This window comes from Triturus cristatus, chromosome 8 (assembly GCF_964204655.1).
Source record: "Triturus cristatus chromosome 8, aTriCri1.1, whole genome shotgun sequence".
NCBI classification, from domain to species: Eukaryota; Metazoa; Chordata; class Amphibia; order Caudata; family Salamandridae; genus Triturus; species Triturus cristatus.
The window spans coordinates 617,021,966-617,049,362 of record NC_140591.1 but is presented as its reverse complement, the minus strand read 5'-3'; the positions used below and the strand labels follow the sequence as shown (position 1 = coordinate 617,049,362).

At 44.2% G+C, this 27,397-nt stretch overlaps 1 protein-coding gene across 4 annotated transcripts in view; it reads left to right on the top strand.

The window, feature by feature from the left end:
• Nucleotides 1-27,397, top strand: part of LOC146802490 (uncharacterized) — a 175,066-nt gene that overhangs the window by 28,140 nt on the left and 119,529 nt on the right. For 3 of the 4 annotated variants that reach the window (XM_085622086.1, XM_085622083.1, XM_085622085.1), the window contains exons 2-3: nt 236-340; nt 18,988-19,106. In XM_085622086.1, coding sequence (XP_085478212.1) covers nt 236-340; nt 18,988-19,106 — 224 coding nt within the window. The remainder of the gene's footprint in view (nt 1-235; nt 341-18,987; nt 19,107-27,397) is intronic. The other variant, XM_085622084.1, reaches the window with a different exon arrangement.

Genomic DNA, 27,397 nt, shown 5'->3' with positions numbered 1-27,397 from the left:
AAAGAACACAATGAATATTAGATTGGGCAGAGGTATCATCACAAGGGCATAGTGGGAGTTCATTTGACCAAGAGTTGCAGAGAGGGAAAGCAATCATACGAAAAATATTCCCAAATCTGAGACGAGTCGGAAGCATTCGGGCGTAACAAGTAGGCTGAGTTAGCAGATAATTTTGGAGGCCTTCTTGCATGGTTATTTTTTGGAAGTTGATGACTGTATTTTTTGTTTTTTCCAGGTTCCATCTGTTAGTTGTTAAGTGGTTTAAGGCCAACTCTCTTAGGGTCTTCCTGGAAACCGTTTCCATGGTAGAAGGCCTTGTGAAGAACTCAGGATGGCCAAGGTCAGTCATCATGTTTCTTACGTAGGTGAGCCATTTGATATTGGTTAATCCGTCGAGTTTGAGACAGTCAGTAATCAAGTCTCTATTCAATTGAGTCTCAGGAGTAACACAAATCTTATGCCACAAGAGTATAGGCGCAATTTTAATAATATCTGAAATGTACAGCATACCCAATTCGATATGTATAAAAAAAAGTCGATGTTGATTTAGAAACTCCTAAAAGATAACACAAAAACTGGTTTTCTGTTTTTTGTAGTAGTTGTGGATTTTCAATTCCCCAAAGACCCGCTCCATAGGTGGCAGTAGAAATGCATTTAGCCTTGAACAATCAGCTCTTTCACTGGTCTGCCACCTAGTTTAGCTGAAAACTGTTTAAGGGCGCCAATTGCTCGGACGAAGGCCACATTTCTGGCATTTACAGCTGTATGCCAATTTCCCCTCCTATCAAAATGTATTCCAAGGTAGGAGAAATGGTCTGTGGTCTCGATCCTCTTGCTATCTAAAAAGATTGAGCAGGGCACTTTCTTTGTTCCAGGGCCACAGGCCATCGTATATGTTTTTGTAATGTTAATTTTTAACCCTCGTTCTTTCATATAAGTCGCAAATTTCAAGACAGCCCTCTGAAGACCTATCTTGTTCCGAGACATAATGGCGGCATCGTCAGCATAAAGGAGTATTGGGGTCGGTGCTCCCAAGATTTTTGGGTAATCATGCTGTGATTCCATTAAATATTGGCCAATGGAGTTTATGTATAGGGTAAAGAGGAGGGGGGCTAGAATGCACCCCTGACGTACCCCTCTCTTGATAGGAAATTTATCAGAGCATTCGCCTTTATTTCCATAGCGTACTCTAGCGCCTGCGTCACTATACAGAGTTTTTATAAATTGGAGAATGTTAAGATCTAAGCCCATTTCAGATAATATGGACCATAATAACTCATGGCTCACGCAATCAAATGCTGAACTCAGGTCCACAAATGTAACGAAAAGATTTCTCTTTTTTGCCTGCGTGTATTTTGATAAAACTAAGGCCAAATTTAAACTCTGTTCTATAGTCCCTTTTCCTGGGCTAAAACCATACTGCAAGTGAGATAATACATTTTTTCCCTCTGCCCAAAGTTGTATTCTGTTTAAAATTGCCCGTGCTGCTACCTTCATTAGAGCATCTAAGAGTGAAATTGGCCGGTAGCAGGTGGGGTCATTTCTGTCTCCTTTTTTAAAAATAGGGACGACTATAGCTTCAGACCAAGATGGTGGGAGCCCGTGCCGATTAAAATTATTTAAAACATTTGTTAACAGGGGAGCCCACAGATCAATTTCTGCTTTGTAGACATCAATCGGGACTCCGTCAGGGCCAGGGGCTTTGCCTGAAGGACTGTCTTTGATTGCTTTTGTAATCTCCATATAATTGAAGGAAATGCCTATCGGGAATGTATTTGGTAGAATTATGGATGATTGGATGGTTACCCCGTCAATCAGGGAGTTACCATAATCGGGGTTTTCTACTTTATCATATAGGTTTTTAAAGTGATTTACCCAAGTTTCACCATTAATAGCCATATCGATAATATCTGTCTGATTTTTCTGTAAATAGGGAGCATTGACCACTTTCCAAAAGGCTAAGTTGTCCTTTGGTTATCATTCAAAACTTCACCTTGGCTAAAAAGTGTAAGGAAATATTGATGCTAAAGTGGTAGCTATGGGGAAGTGTTGCTGTCGGAGGTCAATCAGAGGGTCCGCAATTAAAGTGGACAGCATCGTTCTCGAAACTCCTCCGAGAGATAGCGGATACAAGGCGCCCATGTCTGGTTAAACAAGGGGAGAGCGCGTGTGGCTACTGCGGCTAGTCTCTCCATTCCCAAAGTTTTTGTACCAGTCTAGGTGAACAGGAATTGCATCAGTGCCTCATTTAGAGAGAAGAACCTGTTTAGCAGTTCCTATGTCCAGGGTGATCGCTCTACCTTTACATGACTTCAGTGGATATGTCAATGGATTGGGGAGACCCAAGAGAATATAGCTTGGACATTTAGGGCTATCTGTATCAAACATTTCGTTTATGGCCCCCAATACCCTGTCCCAAAAGGAGTTAACCCCTTCGATGTTCATGACGGAATGGTTCTGTCATGAGCATCGGTGCCCCTGTGCTCCTGACGGAACCATTCCGTCATGAGGAAAGGGGCACAAAGTCCCTTTGCTGCAGACAGCAGAGGGATTTCTATTTCTCCCCTGTGACCTCGGGAGCTGGGGAAGAGCTTCCCCAGCTCCCGAGGCCCTCTTCCCCCCAACCCCCCCGCCAGTTTCTGTGAATTGACAATCAGCGCGCATGTCGCCCTGACGTCATTTCACAGAAACTGAAATGAACCTTTAGGCTCATTTCAGTTTCACTTTCTACGTGCTCAGGGGGCTATCTTAGCCCCCTGAGCACGTAGAAAGACAGGAGAGGTATCATTGGAAAGGGGAGAATCTCCCCTTTCCAATAGTACCCCTCCCCTGCCCCAGGAGGGTGATCCCCAAGCAGGCATTCCACCCACTAGACACCAGGGAGGGGGGAGCGGCCCCTTGGGCAGGGGCCTTCGCTCCCCCCCCCCCCCCCCATAAAGTAATGGGCACAATTCAGTCTTTCTGCCCCCCCCACCCCCCCGGGGGCAGCTGGGGCATTGGCCCCTAATCTGCCTCTTCGGGGGGGGGGGGGGGCAGAAAGCCCACTTGAAGCCAGGGATTTTTTATTTTCGCAATTCTTTTTAGGGTGGGGGCTGCCCGAAACGGGCACGCCAATGCCCCCCCTGCCACCATTACAGCCTTTAGATGGTGCAGTAGCCCCCCAATTCCCCCCCCCCCAGAGCGGCAGAAAGCCCACTAGGCTCCGACTTATTTTTAGCAATGTGCCTACCTGTGGATTTTGGGCCCTAGACACCAAGGGGAATCCAGGATGGGGTGACTTGTCTGGCTCTCACCAGGTTCTGCTATCCAGAATCCCTTGCAAACCTCGAACTTTGTAATAAAAATAAACGCATGTTCCTCACAATTCTGTTGTGGGAAAGTTCTGGAATCTGTGTGGATCCTCAAAATTCCTTCTACACAGCATTCCCTCAGGTCTCCTGATAAAAATGGTACCTCACTTGCGTGGGTGGGTCAAGTACCCGCGACAGGCAAGGGCCCAAAACCTAGTGAGGCGACATCAAAATTGCCTATCACAAAACGACCTGGTTTTGCAAGGGGGGGGGGTCCCCTGGGTTTTTGGCCCCGTGCACGGCAGCCAGCTAGGGTAACCTACCAAACACACACATTTCTGAAAAAACTAGAAACCCGGGGGATTCCATGGAGGTATGGCTTGTCTGGACCCCCCCCCCCCCCAAACGTTTTCTTACCCAGAATCCCCTTCACACCTCCACTTTAGCTGAAAAAGTCACTTTTTTCACACATTTTTGTGTGGGAAGGTTGTGGCGTCTCTGGGCTGACACAAATTTCCTACCACCCAGCGTTCCCCCAGGTCTCCCGATAAAAATGGTGCCTCACTCGTGTGGGATATATAATTGATAACAAGAGCACCCATATAAGGTCGACCAGGGACCATGGGAATCAAGTGATTATAAACAACAAAGGTCCCTAGGAATAAATAAGATAGAGAAGGGAGTAAATAAGGACCCAATCAGTGCTTATTTTCCAGAGACTTGTCCAGCCGGACAGTGGTCATTAGTTTTTACTAATATGATAGTTTGAACAACAATTTACAAAGGAATTCTCAAAGTTGGACACAAGCCTGTGTACCGTACAGTTAATAGGGGAGAAAATATTTACAAATATTTACAAAAGACCAGGTTCAGGCAAAAAAATGTTTGAAGCAATTGACAAGAAATAGAAAATGGAATTAACAAACATTGCATAGAGCACCCTTATGTGTATAACATAATGTCGTTAGGAACATATAGGGTGTGTAAAAATGTCGACGACGTTTCGATCCTCACACGTAATATTTTGATCATCATCAGGACAACATACATAAGGCCTGTACAATTTGAACCTGAATAACTAAATGAAGGAAGGGAAAAGCGAGAAGAAAAAAGAGGATTTATAAATTGAGAAAGGAAAATTAATAACCAAACGGTCTGACTAAGCACACTGTGACTCTGCTTGTGTGAAGGAATAATTATCGCCGCCGTGAAGCAAGAGTGAAGGTGAAAAGAAATGAACTCTACTGGAGGGTGGAGTGAGACTATGGCATAATACAAAGAATTAGATGTTCAATTATTGCTGTTGATCTGGAAAAACAATAGAAGGAGGGACAAGGCGAAGATATGCAAGTCCGTAATTGTTGCATGCAAGGTATTATAGAGAATTAAATCGGCAGAAACCGGAGAGTGAGGGTGGAACGGTAGTCCGGCGAATAATAAGGCATGTTGGGGAAGTGCAATGTGTAGAATTGCAGGTGAATTAATCTGTAATGAACCGTTGTAACTATTTAGCGTGACAATAAGTGAAAGTGGAGCAGTGAGCCGATGAAAAATGACTAATTGTAACGTCGTGAGCAGGGGAACGAGGCAGTAACGGCATGAGACTAACCGGCAGCGGGAGGGTGGGGGGAAGGTTCGGAGGCCGTGTTGCGGGTCCGAGGGCGGAGTGGCGCCAAGGCTACAATGAGGGGCGAAGGCATCCGCTGGCGTTTGGCATTTTCGAATCAGCGACGAAGTGCTGTGGAGGCAAAGTGAATAGAATTGGGAGTGGGAGTGAAGGACCCAAGGAGTAACCGAGGGGCAGTATTGCCGGACGGCGGATAAACTCACCAGAATGGGGCTGAGGGCTGCAGAACGTTTGAAGTGGTTGGAGTCGGCAGGGTTGCTCGACTCGATAGCAGCTCAGGGGGCTCAGACGATAACGCGGCAATGCACTACAAGGGGAAACATGGTGATTAGCGGGGGCGGGGGGACCCTGAGGAAACCGGAGTAAGGAAGTAGCGGAACTTACCGAGATCAGGTGATAGGGTAGCTCGACTGGATAACCGCTCATGGGGCTTGGAGGCATCAATTGAAGGCGCGACAATGCGCTACAAGGGGAAACATGGTGGTTAGCGGGGGCGGGGGAACCTGAGGAATAGCGGAGTGAAGGATTGGCGGAGCTTACCGTGATTAGGTGAATGGAGGAAACCGGCAATGCGGGAGGCAGGGTCCGGTAGTACGGCTGCTGTCGTGGGTGAAGAGGGGGCATGTGATAAGGGATAGAAGTGAGTGCTCATTGGTCAATCACGATTGGGGAGTGAGAAGGGAAAGGGGACTACGAGCTTGGGGATGGGAGCCATCTTGGAATGGGTAATGAGAAGAGAGAAGGGGTGATTTGTCTTACGGTGGATAATTAGAAATAAGATAGTAATAGGATAGAGCACATGGAAATAACTTTTAAATTATTCATTACATTAAGTGAGGACAGATGATTATTATTAAAAACATTATTAGGAACTTAAGCCATGGAGCAGGAAGGTAGAGATAGGGTTTATGCAGACGTATTCAATGCACCAATTGAAGACAGTTTTGAAATTCAGAAACTCGTGGACCAATCCTCATGTCTATTCAATCCAGAGTTGAAACTGTCTGTCTTTAAAATCCACTTTAGTTCTTCTCTGTTGAGTGTCTTCAGCATATCTCCTCCGCGTGGAGGCAATTTGACAGTAGAAATGATGGTCCATCGAATTTCATCCTCAGAATGTCTCTTTTCTAGGAAATGTTCAACCAGTGGTGCTGTCATGATTTTGCATCTGATTCTGCTGCGATGCTGGGAAATGCGTAAACTAATCTTTTGCGTGGTCTGGCCAATGTAAATTTTGTCGCAAGGACAGAAGATTGCATAAATAACATTTGTGGAATTATAGTTAGTAAATGTTTTCAATTCGTTTCTAATGTTACCAAAAACAAAGACTTTGCACTCAATGGTCAATGCACAAACCACACAGTTCCCACATTTTGCATGGCCTTTCAATGGAGGGAGGGACCAAATATCATCCAAGGTGGTAAGGCTGGTTTTATTGGTGGTAGTGGGTAAGGCTGCGCGAACAAGATGGTCTTTAATATTTTTCTTTTTCTTGAATGCGAAAAGTGGGCGTTCCAGATGGAGATTGCCAGCGTTTAGGACTGACCAGTTTTTGAGAATACTTTTACGTACATGGTTAGAAACTATGGAAAAGGTAGTGACACAGACCAGTCTGTTCGTTTCAGATTTGGGTTTAGGTTCAAGGAGGGTTTCACGTGGGCAGTACCAGGCACGTTTCATGGAATTTCGTATAAGTCTTTTAGGGTAGCCTCTTGTGGACAGTTTGGCAGAAAGTATTTTGGCTTCATAGAAATAGTCCTCTTTTAAGGAGCAGTTTCTACGAATTCTCAGAAACTGCGAAAAGGGAAGGGAATCTTTTAAGGCTCAGGGGTGGCTACTCTTGTAGCTTAACAGGGTGTTCCTTTCTGTAGGTTTACGGAAGAGACCTGTGACAAGACCACCATCAACATGCTTAATCGTGAGGTCAAGAAAGGGGATGGATTCCCTTTGGTGACTCCGTGTGAATTTAAGGCCACCGCAATTGTTATTGAGCCAGTGTAGGAACGAGGTAAGTAGACTTTCATCGGACTGCCATATCATAAAGATATCATCGATATATCTTTTCCATGTATAGATACAAGATGAAAAGGGATTAGTAGTGGTAAGAATACAGTTCCTTTCTAATGCATCCATGTATAAAATGGCCAGATTAGGGGCAAAAATTGCACCCATGGATGTGCCTTTGACTTGTTGAAAGAAGTTGTCTTCTTACATGAAAAAATTCCTAGTAAGACAGACTTCTAGTAATTGTAATATGAAGTTAGTAGGTACAGTGTGAGGGCGTGGTCTTTGATCTAAGACGTTTTCCATCACCAATAGTGAATCCCTTTGTGGTATATTGGTATAGAGGGATTCTACATCCAAAGTGCAAAGAATATTCAATTTGGGGTCATAAGGGTGGTTCTCGATCAGATTAATCATAAACATACTATCACGAATATAGCAGTCAGTCAGAGGAACAAAATCCTTGATGAAGTGATGGACATAATGTCCTATTGGCTCAAGAATAGAACCACAACCGGAAACAATCGGGTGCCCAGGAGGTTTCTGGGGGTCTTTATGAATCTTGGGCAGTGTATAGATTACTGGAATTGTGGGATTTTTCGTGTTCAGGAATTGGTACTCTAGTTTAGAGAGGAAACCTTGGTGTAGGCCTTCATCTGTGATTTGTCGGATGAGTGTTTGGAGTTCCTTAGTGGGGTTAGTGTGCAATCTACAATAGTGGTCAGTGTTAGCCAATTGGCGATTGACCTCATCTTTGTAGACCTTCAACTCTTGTAAAACAATCCCTCCACCCTTGTCAGCTGGTTTAATTATAAGAGTGGAGTTTTCGCGTAGTGAAGACATAGCTAGTTTTTCTTCCTTAGTTATGTTATAGGGAATATAATGGTGTATGTCAGAAATACTCATCAGTTCTTTCAATACCAGCTTTTCAAAAGTGATAACTTCACTAGGTATCATATTGTTGTGTGGTGAAAAAGTAGAAGGGGGTCTGAGTGGAGTGTTATATTGTTTGGGTGTCATTGGATTCAAAAGAAAATAACTGTGAAGCCTAATTTTGCGAAAGAACCTTAATAGTTCTGTCTGGAGATCAAGGAAATTAGGGTATGTCATAGGAACAAAAGAAAGGCCTTTGCTAAGTAGTGATATCTCGTGGCTTGAGAGTACATGTGTAGAAAGATTGAACAGAGGTATAGTGGGATGTTGGTCAGACATATTGTGTGATTGGGGGTCTACCATCGGTAGAATTTCTGACGAGTTTGGCGCTCTCCTGGCGAGTTGTACCAACGAGAGCGTTGCCTGCCCCTTCCTCTCCTTGGGGGGTCTTGTGGATCTTGACCTAAAAAAAGAGGAGTAGGGGTACGTGTAGTGTTGCTTGTACCCTCTCCTGTATCCGAGTTGTCCGAGGACTCCACAGATGTGTCAGAGAATCCTACTAGGTTCTGGCGTCTGTTAAATCGGCCCCAAGGTCTAGAATTTTGGGGATTGTTGTAGGTGCGGTTGGTATAGAAATCTTTATTCAGATAGGGGTATGCTCGTTCAGGCGCAAATGATTTAATATCTCTTTTTACTTTATTGGATTTTTAATTTTGTTCTATGCGGTGAAATTCCTCGGTTGTTTTTCGGACTTTTTCCAACTCGGATACAGGAGAGGGTACAAGCAACACTACACGTACCCCTACTCCCAAAATGTAGCTGTATTTTGGCTAATTTCTGGGTCCCCTCCAGGGGAATCCACAAACCCTGGATCCCTTTAGAATCCCCAGGATGTTGAAAGAAAAGGACGTAAATTTGGCATGAATACTTTATGTGGTCAAAACGTTACAGGAGCCTAAGCGCGAACTCCCCCAAATAGCCAAAAAAAAAGGCTTAGCACGGGGGGGGGGGGGCCTAGCAGTGAAGGGGTTAAATATGTAAGGGTGCCCATCTGCCCACACAATCGCCAGCATGTGCCATCTCTATTTGCATCCCATTATCGATCTTAGCTGGGGTAACATTCCAGTAATGAGCCTTTTTTTATTTTTATTATTATTATTAATGAAACATTCCTTTGCTGGTGGTGGTAAGGGCGGAGGCCCAGGCACGGTGGAGGATATTTTTCCACTGTTTGGTTGTGAAGGTGCGTTCGCATTCCTTTTACCATCTATTTTGTTCAGATTTCAGTGGCTTCCGCGGGGTGTTAAGAAAAGTGTAGATGTCGGAAAGAATTCTCTTGTTGGAGGAACTGGTAAGAAGCCACTTCTCAGAGGGCGCGAGCACCCGACTGGCATGAAGTCGGAGCCAAGGTTACGCCACCCAAAGGCAAATTGGTCATGTACTACCAGTGAGCTGTGGAGGGAAGTCCAAATGTCAATTGGAGAGGTGGGAAATCCATGAGACCACTTAAATCAAACATATTGCCTATGCGTCTGCAATTAGCCTCCTGCCAGACAGCAAAGGCAGTCCCACACTGTGCCAGAGGAAAGTCCAGATTTCCTATGATCAGTGTCTGTTGAGACAGGGGTAGACAAACCCCGCCATAGTTGCACTGTATTCCACACACACACTGTGGCGCGTACCACTGGAGACATATAAACTCTCGCAGATCTATGTGGTTTAGGCATCCAGGGCACCTCAAATATTGGAATGCCAGGGACCGGCTGGCCGATAAAGCGCCATGTTTTTCAGTGCTAGGTTGGGACCACTACCATATATTGTAGCTGTGCGGCCTGGTAATAACTTGGCAGATTAGGGACACCCAAGCGACCTTTTGCTAGTGGAAGAAATTCCCGGGACTTGGCCATCCGTGCACGCTTTTTCTCACAAATAAAGTCCCATATAAGGGACTGCAATTTATCTAGCATGCGTGGGGGAGGTCGCAGTGACACAATTTGCATTATGTAAAGAATTTTGGGCTAGAGCATCATTTTAACTGCAGCCAGGCGGCCCAACCAGGAAAGGCCATGTTGCTTCCATTTAGAAAGATCTGACTTCGTAGTTGCCAGAAGACCGCCATAGTTATGCGCTGCTGTATTTCCGGGAGTAGAATGTAGCTGTAAGCCTAGATACGTTAACCCCTGTTCCGTCCTTTCAAAGGGGAACCTGAAGGCAAGCTGAGACCAAATTGCTTCTGAAATGGTCAAGTTGATTATAGCGGACTTCTGCAAATTGGTTTTAAATGTCTCCAGTCCCTCCATTACCGCAATCAGAGAGGTGGGAGGATCAGTCAGGTCAGAAGAACATCATTCGCATATAGCATGATTTTATGCTTCCTACCCCCCATTCGTATGCTCGCAATTTGAGGGTGGGCCCCGTATCCATTCTGCAAAAGGTTCCACATGTACAGCAAAGAGTAAGGGGGACAGGGGGCAACCCTGTCTAGTCCTACCAACAATTGAAAAGAGTGCAGAGAATACCCTGTTAACCCGTACTCTGGCTTTGGGGGAATAGCAACAGTGGACCCACCGGCGAAATCGTGGGCCCAGGCCCAACGCTCAAGGACCTTGTGAAGGTACAGCCAGTGGACCCGTTCAGAGGTCTTCTCCGCATCGATAGATTGGAGTAGAGCCGGTATGCGAGAGCACTAAATTTTATCCAGTAGGTGACCCACCTGCTTCGTGTTGTCACTACAACTCCTCTCCATGACAAAACCAGTTTGGTCAGGATTCAACAACCCCTGGGCATAGGGAGTGAGTCTACGTGCCAAAATACTTATTAAAAGTTTTGCATCCACACTTAAAAGCGAAATCGTATGGTAGGATGTACGTTGTTTAGAATTTTTACTGGTTTTGAGACTCACAGTAATAGTTGCAAGGTGCATTGACTCTGACATAGTACCACCAGCACTAAATGCTTTGAAGAGGCATGTTAATACGGGCGCCAACAATGCAACAAAGGTCTTATAGAATAGCCATCTGGCCCAGGGCCTTACCCAGCTTCTATTGTGGTAGTCCTAAGGAAATAAGTCCTCTTAATTATCCCTGTCAAGGGAGTGGACAGCAACCTGCTGGATGGTAGACAAGGGGACCCTGGAACAGTAGACCTCAAAATCAGCCATTGGAAGAGTATCAGCCGAATAGAAAGTGGCATAGAATGTCTCAAACTCATGAGCAACATCCAGAATCTGCCGTGAGCCGCCGGGTCCCGTAAGTTCTGTCATTCTGTGATCCACCGCTTGTGCTCCAAGACAGTGAGCTAGCATACGGCCTGCCATATTACCCCCAATATAATATTGCTGTATCATCCTGAGGAGTGCATATTCTGCTCTACCCATGTTCAATGCCTTCAAATGTTTCCAAGCAGCAGTCAGCGGACGACGAATTGCCAATGATTCAAATTGTCAGTGGGTATCTTCCAATTCTTTGGCCTTATTTTCGAATTGGAGGCATTTCTCGTGTCCATCTCTATTGTAACGATTGGCTATACCAATAAAGTGGTCTTGTATAACTACCTTCGGGGTCTCCCACGTGGTCGAGATGGGGGTACCAGGAGTGTCCTTAGTCTCCAAAAAATGTGGCACTGGATGTCGCAGTGTCTGTGTGGTTATGATCATAGGTAAGGCGTTTCACATTGAGTCGCCAGGTTCGTAGGGTTGGGGGACTATTACGGGAAGTGTGTCAAAGAGCTATAGGAGAGTAATCTGAAAGGGCTGCCACACCTACGTCCTCCGCTGGTGTCACTTGTGTGATACACGGAGAAGTAAGAAAAAAAATCAATGCGTGCGTATGTGTGGTGCGCAACTAAAAAAAAAAAAAAGTATAGTCTGTATCTGCGGGATGGGTATGTCTCCATACTTCCATTAAATCTGTCAGCCACTGTCTAGTAGCCACGGTAAGACCTCCAGCCTGACCTGTCTTAATATAGTCGTTCAGCCAGTTTCAAAGGCTTAGGTTTCACTGTGGCCTCCCAACCACTCTCCACAATGCACCATCAAACGGTAAGTAGTCTCCATTGGGCCAGAAAGTCCACAAAAGAGGAGGGGTGATAAGCTGCGTAAACCCATCCGCAAGACAGCCACAGCTGCATCTGCGCTTTTTCTACTTCATGAACCGCAATCATCCAGGTGAGAAAGTGGTGGTGGGGGGGTTGTGTGCCAAGTCAGTGGACTGCAGAAGGTCCACCCTAGGAGCACCCTTATCTCACATTGCCTTTCCCCCCCCTCCCACCGCAAGGATTCACAGCACCAAGTGGGGCCAGTCAGTTCGCTCAGAGCAGGAGTAGCCTGCCCATTGTGAGACACTGCAGACCAGCAGAGAAGACAAGGTAGGAGTGGGCATTCAAGCCGCGGTCGGTACCGGTGTCCAGTAGTAGTCAGTGGGGCAAGGCAGCCGGTGTGCAAACGGAGGTGGGGGAGGAGAACAAGGAGCACATAAAACTGCCGATCCCTGGCTGGGAAAGACCGCCAAAAGCCCGCAGGCTCCCACTACACCTCGCTCACCAACCACATTGTCTGCCATGGGGGTAGGTGGGACCCGTGTTCTGCTGCCAAAATTCACAGTTCCCGAGGGGGGCCTCCGCAGTTGATGAGGTATGAGGAGAAAAAGATGACTAGGGAGAGCGAGATCGCACTAATGCCCAATGACAGGAGTGGGCCTACCATGTCACATCTCCCCGTCAGCGCCGATGAATCGTGGCGCTGCCATCTTGCCTCGTCTGTGTGGCCTCCACAGAATCTAGTGGAATATCGGGCCGTCCCATGCCATCAAGGGCTCTAGCTCCGACAGCTAAATAAAGACGCGACGGGAAGCATGTCTAGGCAGCGAGGGCCCCTGTAGATGGCAGCCACTGCCCTTTACCCGTACCACTTGGTGGACCTCAGAGAATTCCAACTTTCTCAGCTGCCATCTTGGACACGCCCCCTGCTTATTGTTTTTGATGTGGGTTGGTCAGTACACTATTCACTTCCATTGTGGTGATAGAAAGCCTAGCAACCAGCTTTAGGAACACTTTTTGATGAGACCCTGATAGGACTTATGTGCTTCCTGTCAGCTTTGATTGTCTATTGCCCATCTCTAAATATTAAAATATCTCCAAGATACAAAGCTTCACTGTTTGCAAATAAGTAGTGTTTCACTAGCACTTGGGTAATTATCGCCTTGAAAAGGTTACGGAATATAAATATCTAGGAACTACACTGCTCCACTTTTTTTCCTAAAAGCTCTACTTTCTGAAAAGAAAACTATTGCAGCCAAATCAAATCAACTGTGTGGGAACAGAGGTCATCGGGGCTTTATTTTGAAAGCATTTTAAAAAGACTATTGGGTCACAGCCGTATCCTTCATTCAAAAACAAAACTGTTATAGGTGTACCTGTGAATCTAATCTTGCTGTGCTTTTAGTTGATGTTCCCTGAACGTTCATTCATACCATATCTCCGTGTTTCATAGATCCATGCCTACTTCCATTGTGAGTCATTACTTTACTTAATTTTGAAATCTTCCTGTAATGTCTTTTCCCCGTGCTCCTTTTTTTCCCAATTATTATTCTATGAAACTTGTTGGGGTAATCCTTACCACCATAAACCACTTTTTCTGTGTTTGTGCAGACATTCATTTCCTCCAGTCAGTTATTCTTTTGGGATTGCCAGATTTGGCTCCTACCATAATCTTGTTGTGTCCCTTTATGCAACAATTAAACTGTCTTCCAATCATAACTTTTAGTCGTTTTCCATTTCCCAGAAGTACTACATATTGCAAGTTTGGCTTCCAAGGCTAGTTTCCATCTTAGTACTCACCTGAACGAACTTTCTCAAAATTCATCTTTTCCCCGCTGCCTCTTCACTATCCTGTACGGTCTTCCTTGGCCCTACCTGTTGAACTCCTCTATAACCTCCCACACCGACCACATACCTCAATCTGACTTCAGTCCGTTCTGGGATTCCCTTTGTCCTTGTCCCACCTTTTTCCTTATTTTTCTCACTTAGCGTGCTGTCATGTGCCACCATGCCTTCCCATAGTGTATTCTTCACAGTTGAACAGCATTTCACTTTGTACCTATCTAGGGTTGCTCTATTTTAATCAGTTTGATAGACTAAAGACATAGAGTTAAGCTATTTCGCCATACTAAGGTGACAACCTTTAATTGAGGATTCCTTTAAGAACTTCTGTCTTCACTAACCATTTTGTAAACCTCTCTTTTATACGTCTCTTAATTGCCTGCTTGAAATCAATCCGAAGTTTCAAATGTCTTTTTCTCCTGACCCATTACCATGGGAAATGTATAGTAAGTTAATGTGAACGCTGTCCCTTTTGTAAGAAGGTTACCTTAATTTATAAACGCAAAGTGTGTTTTGTATGCCTACAGGCATCCTCTAGACAGCCGCAGTTAATGTAATTTTAAATCTCATGTGTTCTCTTTTTGATTAGATGCTACCTGTTACAATTTAAACATGGTATCTAGGGGATGGGTCCGACAAATGGCAGCACTTCTTGGAACTCCATTCTGGGGTCCTGATCAGTCTTTCTTTTTGTCTGTCACGGTTTGCTGAAGGTACCTTAGAGCATAGGGAACGAGCAGTAAAGACCTATCCCTTGAATGGTACGACAGTCGCCGCTCCAGCGTTAGTTAAATCAGAGGCCCTGCTGCTATCCAGCCTCAGTCGAATGAAAGAGGTGCACGTCCCAAACCCTGGACTGCAGAGTAACGTCCGTGGTGGTAATACCATGAAAGCAGCGGCTGGTGGAGCAAACCCAGTGCTTCCTGAGATTCTGGTCATGAGCAGGTGCTACCAAATGTGTGGAGAGTAACGCTGGTGCTGTAACTTTATTTGGGTTGGCGCCAGACAAAGTTGATATGAATGGTAGCTAATGAGGGAATCGATATTGCTGAAGGGGAAGATTATTTGAGCCCTGGGCATCGTCCAGTGATTGAGATCAGGAAGCTCTGCAGGGACATGCAGCAACCTATGTTACTACCAGGTGTCTCAACGGTGAAAACGTAGCTGAGGCGGCTTGGAATGCTGGGTGGCATACATCTGCTGCCTTTTGAGCCCTGCATTGACCACTCATGTTCATCGTGGTACTGCTCCTGGGTGACCTGGCGGTCTGGCATTGACGCAGAGCATTTTTTTCCAGTCAAGGGGTGCATTGGGTAAGAATTAAGGCGAGCATGATGCTGGATCCGCGGCTGCAGCAGAACTTGCTGCCAGGAGTAGGCCCTTTCGAGATCTCAGAGTAGACCAGTGATCTGGCTGAGAGCATTGGCAGCATTGACAAGGCAATGAGAGCCATCAAAAGTAAGTTAGTAGGGTTGATGGATAAAGTAAAACCAAAGGAGGAGTAGGCCCTTTCGAGATCTCAGAGTAGACCAGTGATCTGGCTGAGAGCATTGGCAGCATTGACAAGGCAATGAGAGCCATCAAAAGTAAGTTAGTAGGGTTGATGGATAAAGTAAAACCAAAGGAAATGATGGACGGAATGTTGAACATTGCAAGCACTCACCCCCAGTCAACTGATCTGGGTTTAATCCACCACCGTTCTTTAGCCCACTCAGCCACCCCAGTTCAGACATGGCCATATGCAAATCAGTCTGACCCTGTGCCTCATGGGAACAGTCCAGCCCGAACTGCCAAGCCATGTCTTCCCTGGACCGGAAACAAGCTTCCTAGGACTGGTTTCTGGCATTTCAGCCGTCTTCAGCCAGGCAGGTATTGAGAAATACCAGAAATGTTTGGCTAAATTTCAGGTGTTAGTGCTGCAGGTCAAGGACTCCAATGCTGAAGTACAGGATTTGATGCCTTTTAAGGTAAAGGTAATAGAGAGTTGTGGTTTGATGGAGGCCAAACTGGGACATCTTTAAAAAGAAGCTACACAAAAAAAGCAGTGCAATTTTATGATTTAGAGTGCTTTGGATCCCTGCACAAATTCCACCCGAGTCACTACTGGAGGGGATATAATGAACATGGGATGAGCTGTTGGCTGTTAATGCTGAGGAGGTGCTCTAGGTGGTATGTAGTGGATTGTGACTGCCCCAGAAGTTATAGGAATATGATGTGCAGACTGGTAGCACTGTGATCGTCACATTGATTCTGGCAGTGAGAAAGAGGGTACAACCAGCAGCAGTGAAGAACGCAGAAGTTAATTTGCAAAGTATACCTCTTTCTCTTCTCTAATCTGAGTTTTGAAGCGCTGTCCAGAGTGAGGTCTGCCAAAACAAGTGAGCAACAAGCAACTTGAAGGGTTTCACACCCTGTTTTGCTTGCATGCAAAAGTGCATCTGAGAATTGGCAGGATGGTAGGGCTGGGGATTGGAGCTCCTTCTCTGGGTAGGCCTTATCAATGGGAGCACTGGGTTGTATATGATAAGTACAGTTCTTTCAATGTCTTTTATGTGTAGTCTCTTTGCTCCTTCCTCATTTGGGGGCCAACTGGAACCAAACAACTGACCTATTGTGATGAAGGCAGAGTGTAGTTCCATTAGTTAACAGTGGAAATTTGGGGAAACCTACTGGGTTGTCACCAGAGGGACTTATTTTGAATATGTTGGATTTCATTAAAAATTGTCAACACCTGAACATGGTATTGTTTGACCTGACAGCCATAGGGTGGTCTCCCCCATCTTTTTGTCTGCCTCCCTTCATTTATTTGTACTTGTTTTTGCTGGTTTTAGAAGTCTGCAGACGTTACCACTGCTAATCAGTGCTAAAGTGTTTGTGCACCTCTCCTCTAAACATGGTAACATTGCCTCGAACCCAGTTGGCATATTTCATTTACTTAGAAGTCTCTAGCAAAGTGCACTACATGTGCCCATGGATGGTATTTTAAATGCGACTATCAGGCCTGCAGCACTGATTATGCCACCCACATTAGTAGCGCCTTAACCATATCTCCGCCCTGCCATTGAACGGCCTGTGTGTGCTGTTTACTGCCTCTTCGACTTGGCATTTACAACTACTTTTCAAGCCTTAAACTCCCCTTTTTATTACATGTAAGCCACCCCTAAGGAAGGTCCCTCACTAACCCAAAGGGCAGGGTGCTATGTAAGTGAAAGGTAGGACGTGTATTTTTATTTTACATGTCCTCGGAGTAACAAACGGCTAAATTCTTTTTCACTTCTGGGAGGCCTACTCCTCTCATAGGCTAAAATTGGTAATTCCTTAAAATACCTTTAAGCTGTAATTTCTGATTAGAAAGGAGTAGCTTTTTTCATGTTTCATATTTTTGGAATGGTAATGATAAATCCTGTTTACTGGTAAAGTCAGATTTAACATTATTGTTTTAGAAAGGCCTCTTTTAGGAAGTGGTCATTTCTCTGCTCTTACTGATTCATGTGCCTTGCAGCTTGTCTCCAATGCATATTTGTGCAAGGTGACACTTCCCTTTTTGTGCATTCCCTCCAGACCGCCACGACTGCAGAAAGGCTAGGTGTGGCTGAGTATCCATCTACATACATCTGCATTCAGATGGCTGTAAGGGCTTACACTTACATGTCAAAGGGTAATGGCGTGACCCCACTCAAAGGACTTATTACCCACCACAGATACTCTAGCAGACAGGACTGGGTTGAAAGGGATACCGGTGCACTTCAAAACCACTCTTTGAAGTTTCCCGCATTTCACACTTCAAAGGCAGATTTGGATATAAGTACATAGCCTCTGACCTCATCAAATCAGACACTTCTGGACCTACACCACATCGCTGTCGAAAGAACAGCTGTGCTGCTCAAAGGACTCAACTTGGCTGCTTTTCTGGAAGGACTACTTTTCTGCTTGTTGCCTTGTTGCTCTCCGACATCTTAAAGGGGAGCTGGACTCAGCCTTTCCTCCAAGTGGTCTCAAGTGCTGGTTGGCTTACCTCCTGTTGTCTGAAGTCTTAGGGACACAAAAGACTTCTTGCAATTCAGCTGTTGCTGATGGACTCTGCCATCTGTGAGTCCTACCGTTTCCAGATGTGCCCTCTACAGTTCTGGGCCTCAGAAGTCGGTTCAGTAGCTGTTTTGCTACAAAATCGACGCATCATCACCACTGCGCTGATTGCAACCGACGCTGTGCTGTCCGGAGACCTCCCTATGCGTCTCAACCGTGAGGTTTAATGCAGGTCCCATCCGAGGGTCCGAGCACAAGGCTCGACTTAAAAGCATCGATCCCGTGAATTGGACACCGACTCCTTGTTCTCACTGCGTGGAGAAGATCAATGCATCTTGGTGCTTGCGACCAGGAAAGGTACTTTGTTCACCAGGGCCTGCGTGTGTCCTGTAGTTGGCCGGCGCTCTATTGCGATCGGCCCGAACTTTGACTTTGCCCTGGTCCAGCGAGACCAAGTAACCCTTTTAGCGCTACTTACTTGTAAGCGCTTTACTGCATTTACAGTATCTTGACTTGATGGATTTTTATGGTTTTGGTCTTAATTTATTTAGATAGCTATTCTTCTAAACTGTTGATTTTTTTGGGGTCTATGTACTGTGTTGTATGAGTTATTGTACAAATACTTTACACGCTGCCTTCTAAATTAAGCCTGCCTGCTCTGTGCCAAACTACCAGAGGGTGAGCACAGGATAATTTAGGATTGTGTTGTGACTTACCCTGACTAGGATTGTGGTCCCTACTTGGACAGGGTGCATCCTTTGCCAACTAGAGACCCAATTTATATCTATTTCTCCACTTATACCCTTATTCCCCTTTAGAAATTCACTCAATACATTGCAAATAGGCTTAAATGTATCTGGAGTGTTTTCAAGTTTGTTCAGATTAAGCAAACCAGGATTACAGTTTGCAGAATGGATAGCTTTCTTAAATGCAGGACTTTGAAAGTGTTGTGGTGGTTTGGATCCACCTAGCAAGTTGCCCTCTTCTACACAGCAGCTCATAACACATTGATGCACGTTTGTGTAGGACTATTGGTCTCCATGCCAAATGTCTGCTTTCCATTCTTGTTTGTTACCCACTATGTACATTCACTATACGAAAGTCAAATCTTTTTCATTTATCTATTTCTATTTAAATTACTGTGCTGCAAATGTTCAAAGTGGCAGAACTAAATTATTAACGGCAAAGATGTTGCTAGAACTGTGTTTTAAAAGATAGTGAAAATTGGCATTTCAGATTTTTTTTTTTCTGTGAGCTAGAAACTGACACCTGCTTCTTTCTTCTTGCTAGTTGTTATGCTAATCCATCTGCTCTCGCTCAATATGTCATTGCCTTGCTGAAGAAAGACAGGAGTGAACAAGACCTGAGGGCCTTGTGCATTGAGCAGCTTGATGTGTTTCTCCAAGACGGTAAGAAAATTAATTGTGGTATTGTGACACAACTGCATTTCATGTGTATCCTGCACTCATACGCTATTAACTGCATTATATATGTTCAGTGGATTTTTTTGTAATCTCCCCAGCTGGTAAGGTATGATATACAATGAAAAATGCTTGAGTTACTCTCAGCCAGTGTTAATCATGTGGGCTGTTTTCATTTCACTGATTTTTACCCAGTATACCGCTCTAGACACATACCTGCCATGTGCAAATCAATCCTGTTCCTGCTCCAATGGGAACAGTTTACCCCAAACTGCCAGGTCCCTTCCAGGTGAGAACACTAGCAACCACAGGCTAGTTTTGGCCTTCTAGAGTTTTGTCATTGAGAAGTAGCTTGAGTCCTGTGGCAAAATGAGCAAGGGACCCATATGTGGGAACATCTTTTCACCTAGGATGTCTACTAACAAACATCAAGATGATAGTTGGAAATTTGCCCTTTCTGCAGGGTCACCCCAGGTTTGGGGTTTTTGTTTGCCTTTAAGCTGACCACTATTTTTGCACTATATCCCTGCTAACCAGAGATGAAGTGCCTCTGCTCCCTCTTTCAACATGGTAAAATTAGTATTCTCTAGTTTGGCATATTTAACTTTCATATTAGTCCCTAGTAATTAGTACCAAGGTGTACCCAGGGGCCTGTATTTTAAATGTCACAAACAGACTGCAGCACCCATTGTGCCATCCACTACATTGACAATGTAAACATGACTGCAGGCCTGGCTGTGCTGGTTTCAAACTGCACATTCACCCTGTCAAAATAACCCTTTTGGCATGGTGCATGGTATTTAAGATCTGTTAAAGTTTAATGTTAAACATGTCCTTACAGTGAAAATACCTTCAAAGCTATTTTCACTGCAGCAGATCTGGCTGTTTAATATGAAAACACTGCAATGCAATATTAAATACTAATCCTGTATCTCAGTAATTGGACTAGGTAGAAAAACAATTAAACAAATATTTTTAAATAGTTGTTACAAATCCAATTCAATGGTGATGTTGGATTTGTTCTCAATATTACATAAAGGCAACTTTAAAAAAGTTCTCTTTACCCTGTCTGAAGCCCCTGTAAACAATCGTAATTTTCTTTTCCCACTTCGGCTAACCAGTAATAATCATTCAAATAGGTTGGAATGAGGTATGAACTTGCTCCCAAGAGCAAAACTATAGGCTGGCCTGAATGGACAGAGATGACCACTCTAACCCTGACAGAATATGCAAGGGGGGACATTAAAGTGTCAAGTCCGGCTTGAATGTCACATCCAGCTTGACAGGTCTGCTGGGACTTTCATATGACGCTTGGGGCACACTTGAAAGATGCCTCCTCTGTTGCAAGCAAATGTTAGCTGACACTTGGGCAGGGCCCTTCTGTTGTCTTCCCAGCCAATCATGCCCCAGTGACTGTGGGCCTCCTTTGATATTGGTATCTCAACCTGTTTAACAAGTTTGCTAGGTTTACATATAACATTTGGGGCACACGTCAAAGGACGGAACAGAATGCTAAAACACTTGGTGTGCATCCACTGAGTGGTTGCAGAAAGTTATCTCTGATCTGACCAGACTTTTGTTTAACAGTTTATAGTAGGGTATAGGGTCTGTCTAAAACTGTATTTTAGTGTTAGATGTGGGACGACACCAGGTCTACTGTACTACACTCCTCATACATAACTGAACTTGGGCTCTGAGAGCTGGAGTTATCTTGAAAATGTCCAAAGTGGGTAGGGTTAGCGCCGGGAACCTTTAACCCATACATTAGGGTGTTTCCATGGGTCATTCTTAGCAACTAGCTTGTGCCAGGTATAACAGTGGCACCGCCAGACACCCACTTTAGAACCTCCTGGACCTGAGGAAGATCAGAAGAGGATTGAACTTATTGTCTTCAACCTGAAAATAGCCCTGGAGGACAGGAAATGCCCTCTGTCTTGTACCCAGGACAAAGAAGTGGACTCTGAGGGCTATAAGGCTGGCCTATTAAAGCTACAGGGACACAAGCTAGAGGCCTTTTCCAGCAAAGGCCCAGCTGACCAGTGGCAAATGGACCTGGAGCAGACTTATCGGTTTGGCTTCTGCCTGCCACCCTGAGAGTCTCAAAGTCCCTCTCCTGAGGTCTAGAGGGCTTTAGAAGTGTACTCCTGTGGTGGATTCGAACTTCAAGGACTAAAGTCAGAAGGTAAAATATTTGACCAGGATGAACCTACTTAATGTATCCGACTGTGCTTTATCGCGGTCAGCGTTAAATTGTGTCTAGGTTGTGGTCCATTGCGAGCATGGACCAACATTGGCATTTTGTGTTTCTTTGTGCTATTCCAACTTAAAACTTTAAAAAATCATATCTCCAGTTCTCCTTATTGTATTTTTGTCATTTGTTATTGTTTATTTATTTTTACTCTATTTTTCGAATTCAATTTGTGATTTTTATTTTTTTATTTTTTGCATTTCAACTTTATTACTGTTTTAGTACTAAGTAAATACCGAACACATTTGCCGCTAAACTAAACCTGCTCTATGCAACAGTTACCATGGTGTTGAGCTCAGGTTTATTTGGTGATTTTAGTTGTTCACCCTGACAATGATTTTGAGCATTACTTGAGGTGGGTTATTACCCCCTCAACTAATAACTTGATTTCTTTCAGTGATTAATGAAATGCTTGACCTAATCACCGCCACTGGCAAAGAAAGATAGTTGGCTACTAGAATTTAGTTGCACTGGTGCTATTATCCAAACATTGATGTATCTGCCACTGTTCTCATTTGAGTTAGAAAACCCGAGTCACCTTCATTACACACTGTTTATTTCTGAGGTGATATTTCTCTTTTTTCCCTGCTTAGAATACATCCTGTCTTCCTCAGGTTTCTTTTCTGTGGTGGAATATCTTCCAAGCATGATTTCCAACATGACACTGCCATAGTCTTCAATATGGATTCTTGCTGCATTTAGTAATGCTGCATCTGGAGATGTCTTTCAGAAGACTGTGGGCTAAAAATGTTTTTATCTTGAGCCAAGCAAGGAGAGCTCTGAATAAGCTTGCATCATCCTCCTTTCAGGTCCTTTTCACCGTGTGAGACAAAAAGGGAGGGCTTAATTTCCTTTTCCTCTAAAAGTACATCTCCCACCCACCCCTATACGTAGCTCCACAACCTCTGCATCAGCACCACGCATTAGACGTTTTGCTAAACATCCAATATTTCTCACTTTGTGACTTTGAGAGCTTCAAAGTACTCTTGTTTAATGCCGAAGACTTTATCATCTATTAGTGCATGTCTCTTTACTATCACTGTCTAGTGTGTATTCCACAATGTTGAGCCAAAGTTTGTGGAAGAGGTTTATGCTGTTGTCCTCTTAGTCTGTTCTACTGGAGTCCTTAGTAAGAAGCTCTGGCAGATTCTGGCTTTTTAGTAGGAAACTACAATTCCTTATCTGCCTGATGTGACAGCAGTACTCCAGCAATGCAACAACCATCTGTGGAACATAAGACTTTGGTATCTGTGCCTATTTCACACACCACAAACAGGAGACGACATTGGCTTAAGAAACATTTGGACAAAAGACCAAGGGCGGACAGTTCTTCTGATGCCCACCACAAACCCATAGAGGAGCAGTACATTGTAGCCACACCTGCATAATACAGTATAATGAGAGCAGTACTTATGATTATCTTCCTGTAGAAGATCAACAAAGACATCTAATATAAGTGACACTAGATAAAAAAATCCAGGTGGTATCATGTGACCCTGGCCATGGAATTTAGCCATTGCCTATAAACTGTCCTTACACTCCAGATTCTTCCCTTTTAGAATATCTCCTGTGGATGAGATAATAGCCTTCCAAGAGGTAGCCAAGATGCTTCACATGACAATCTAGACTCCACTAGTCTGTTCGCAGATCACATCACATGCAGACCTGGTTTTGCCCTTGGTCCTCTGTCTTCTTGAACAAATCATTGATACCTCCTCAAACTTTTCTCAGTATATCTGGTCCAGGGATATAAGAAAAGAAACGTAGTGGAAGAAACTGAGCCAAAATTCCTGAAGGAGGGACTTCAGTGTCTGCTGTAAAGCTATACTATCACAGAGAGGGTGCCTCCCAGTTTGGACTCTTGTTAGTCCTATTTCCATACTGGCAAATGGAAATTAAGCTTATTTTTTAAAAGAACTCACCCACATTTGTTGTGTGGCATGCTTCATCATTGAGTCCTCGCCCGGTATCTCTTGAATTAGGATGTTCCTTCAGGTGATCCCCTATTGGCTTTAATCTTGGGGCAGCTTTGGCAATTTAAAAACAAAGTGGGACGCATTTGGGGTGTTCTCTAACCCTACATCCAGGGTCCATCTGATCGTTATGGAACTCTCAAACAATATGACAAATAAGGTAGAACATAAAATTTCCAAGAAATCCCCAAAGAAGGGATGATCACTTCAACATCATTATCATCTGTGCAGAGAAGGGTACTTTATTAGGAGAAGCCGCCTTAGATTATTCCAGTGTTCTGCTTATGTGACATGCTTCGGGCAAAAAAAAATGTGCATGTATGAATGAATGAAAAATAAAGTTTATTAGAAATTCTTTTCGCTTATAAATGTGTATTAAAATGATTTGACAATTATAAAACCAGTAATACCAAACATCAACAATAAAAAGAAAATACTAAGACAAGTTTATTTTAAAAATGACATAAAAAAAGAGAGCATGTGCAAATAAATTGTCAAATGTCGTGTTTACAAACCGAAGACCACTCTCACTAAGAACAGGTTTAAAAAAGCTCTTTCATTTAGCAAGAGGAAACCTATAATATCTAGATGTTAGCTAAAAAGTGTGACAGATGGGATTGGTAGCAGCAGCAGATAATTCCTCTATTGGCGATACATTGTAAATTATTGTACACACCCAGCCTTAGCAGTATTACTGCTAAGTATTAATGATGGCGTAAATTAGAATTAGTGATTTAAAATAAAAAAAAGTGGTCTCCTTTCTCAATCTTGTGCTTGATCCTGTAATACAGTATTAAAGTATTTTAACTTGCAATATAATCCGTGCAATGATTTTACCTTTAGTACATTTAAAAAATAAAAAAAATACAGGATTACCACACAATAGATCTTGTAGTATTTTATGCGTGCCATATTTTTTAAACAGGTATTCAATTTCTGTTCTCCCTTTGCAGTCATGAATGCTCTGACTTTTACCCAAGTCCAACAGACACTGCCTAGCTATACTAACATTCCCCTCTTTGGTTAGCGAAATTAAAAAATGTATGCAGGCCATCTCCTTTTTAAAATGTGATTAACTAGTTTGAAGCATAATGCCTCAAAACTGATACCATGTGGCAAGGCCAAGACTTAACAAAATGCCTATCCTTCAAATCTTTTAAAATCAGTTACTTAACTCCGTAATATCCCTGTGATGCCGTAATATCCCTGTGATGCAGTATTTGAAAACAGGATCTATTTTAGCAGAATATGCTTTTAAAAACACAGTGGGCACCGCCCACCATAATGATAGCAGAAATGGTAGTAGAGCCGTATATGTTCGACAAAATTCAGCTTATTATTGAATAAATCTCTCCTTTAAGCAATATGACTTCTATTCTTGGCGTGCATATGTCAAGCAAGCCTTTCAAGAACTTGGGTTGAACATTTGTTTTGATTCACCAGTTAGTATTGGCGTCCATTCCAATGAGGTGGTGAAGCAAATGTTTTCTTGTGACAGGAAAAATCTCAGTAACGTAAGGTCCCTAGAAATTGCATTGATCCTTCAATATGTGCCAATTTAAACTTCAGCGGGGACGGAACCATACTTATCATGGGTAGTGAACCCCTAAGTAGATTCTATGTCACACATTTGAGATTAAGTACAGTCCATTGTTTTGTTGCATTATTTATAGCATTTAGATTCCCAGTTGCTGTGTTACTCCGTTATTAGCTATATTTCATCTGCGCTAAAAATAAGAAGGAAATCCCCTTCATAAACATGCTAACTTTACAACCTCTTCCCTGATCTGCTGCATAGTATCCTTTTAGGCATAATAATTTTGTTTTATCACGTATAGTTTTATCTCCTTAATTCAGCAATTGGGATTTTATAATAAAAAAACAAACATATTTTATACCTCATTGTCTAAACATGAAGTTAGTTTAGATTGCTTGTTAGAGATGAAGTACCCTGAATGTGTTTTTGTTTAACAAAGCGGGCCCTTAATTGAGGTTTTTGTTATATGGATTACTTTAGGACAATCTGATATAATGTATTTAGATACCTTTACTAACCGGTGTGTCTTTGTTTTTATTTCTTATGGTATTCCAAATTATGGAAGTCTGTTTTTAAAAGTGTTTTTTTCTCAAAGCCGCTAGCCCAGATAGTGGTCCACAAAAAAAATCTGAGGTGTTTGAGCTGGGCAGAGGCACAAGGCAGGGGTGCCCATTCTCCCCCCTCCTGTTCGCCCTGGCCCTGGAGCCTCTGGCGTCGTGAATACGGAGAGATCCGATGATCCGTGGATTTAGGTGGGTGGAATCCTGGGAGGACCGCATCCCACTGTATGCGGATGACATACTACTATTCCTAACTTCCCCAAAGGTCTCGCTAACAGCAGTGCTCGACATCTTCGCCATCTTTGGTAGATACTCAGGGTATACCATAAACTGGTATAAATCCGTGCTGTACATCCTCAGAGGACCTCTTACGGGACTCCCCAGAGATTGCCCGATACAGATCACCTCACAGGGCTTTAAATACCTCAGCATTTATATAACCGCCAACCCTGCAGATAGATTTGCACGGAAACTGCTCCCTCCCTTGCAGAGACTCAAAAGAGACTCCGAACGCTGGATGACACTCCCACTCTCGCTGCTAGGTAGAGCTTCCTTGTTCAAAATGATGTCCTTGCCCCGATTCTTATACGTCCTGCAAAACTCGCTAGATCTGGTTCCTGCCAGTTATTTTAAGGAGATCAAGACCTTACAACGCCGCCTGCTATGGAATGGGAAGCCACGCATAGCACTATCCAAACTCAACCTCTCCTGGTATGGTGGCGGGATCGCCCTCTCCGACCTCAAAAAATACTATTGGGCAGCGCATCTGGCAGCAATCAACCAAGGCACATATAGGCAGGCTGACGACCCAGGCTATGCAATGGACCGGTGGATGCTGCCCGGAGGGAACTACAACCGAGCGCTCTATTCGAACGCCGGAAGACGCCAACTCACGGGACCAACTAAACAATCGGTGCAGGTCTGGAGGGCAGCCTCCAGGAGCATGGGGTGGGAGCATAAAATCACCCGAGCCACGCCGTTATGGGGCTCCGACAGGCTTGGTACCCTCTGGTCTACGAAAGGGTTTGACAAATGGGACCTCATTGGCATATCTAAAGTAGGCGACCTATGGGTAAAAGGCGAGGTTAAGTCGTTCTCCACCCTGCAACAAGAATTTGAACTCGCTTCTACAGAGTATTTTAGATGCATGCAAATCCGCCATGCCTTATACTCCTGTTTTCGAAAAGGAGAGACCCCTCCTGACGCTGCACCCCTTGAAGACCGACTCCTCGATGGATACTTGCCAACGAAGGCCATCTCACTCATATATAAAAAGTTAGTGAACAACACGGGAGATCCCCTGGTGAGATTGAGGGAGAAGTGGGAAAGGGATGGCATAATACTTGACAAGGAAGATTGGGTGGTGGCGGTATCCTTGCCACGAGAGGTAGCCATCGCAGCAAAGCTGAGATTGGTACAACTCAAAATTTTGCACCGAATCTACATCACGGGGCCAGGGATGGTACTAATGGGTAGAGCACCTGATGGTAATTGTAGGCGGGGTTGTGGGAATGAAGGTACCTTCCTCCATATACCGTGGGAGTGCCCGCATATCCAGAGGTACTGGAAGAAAATACATGAGATTCTGAGTGAAGTGTTAAATCATACATTCCCACTGGAGGCTAAGAGATGTCTCCTGAATGTGTGGGAACCAACGGACCTAAACAGCACACGCATGACCTGGGTCACACTGGGACTAATCGCACCGAATGTGAGGGCATGGGAGAAAGACATGGACTGGTGCATTTTTCGGGAGAAGTATGTCTTTGTAGACAGGGGATGTCCCAAAAAGTGGTCCCACATATGGAAAGACTGGAATGCTTATAGGGGAAACCTCTGTACCCTGCCATTGACCCCAGCTCAAGATGAAATGTTGCAGACATGACACGAATCACCAGCTACCTTCGTATTGTGTATTTATAACTGCCTGAGAACCTTGTAAAGATAAGACACGATAATAA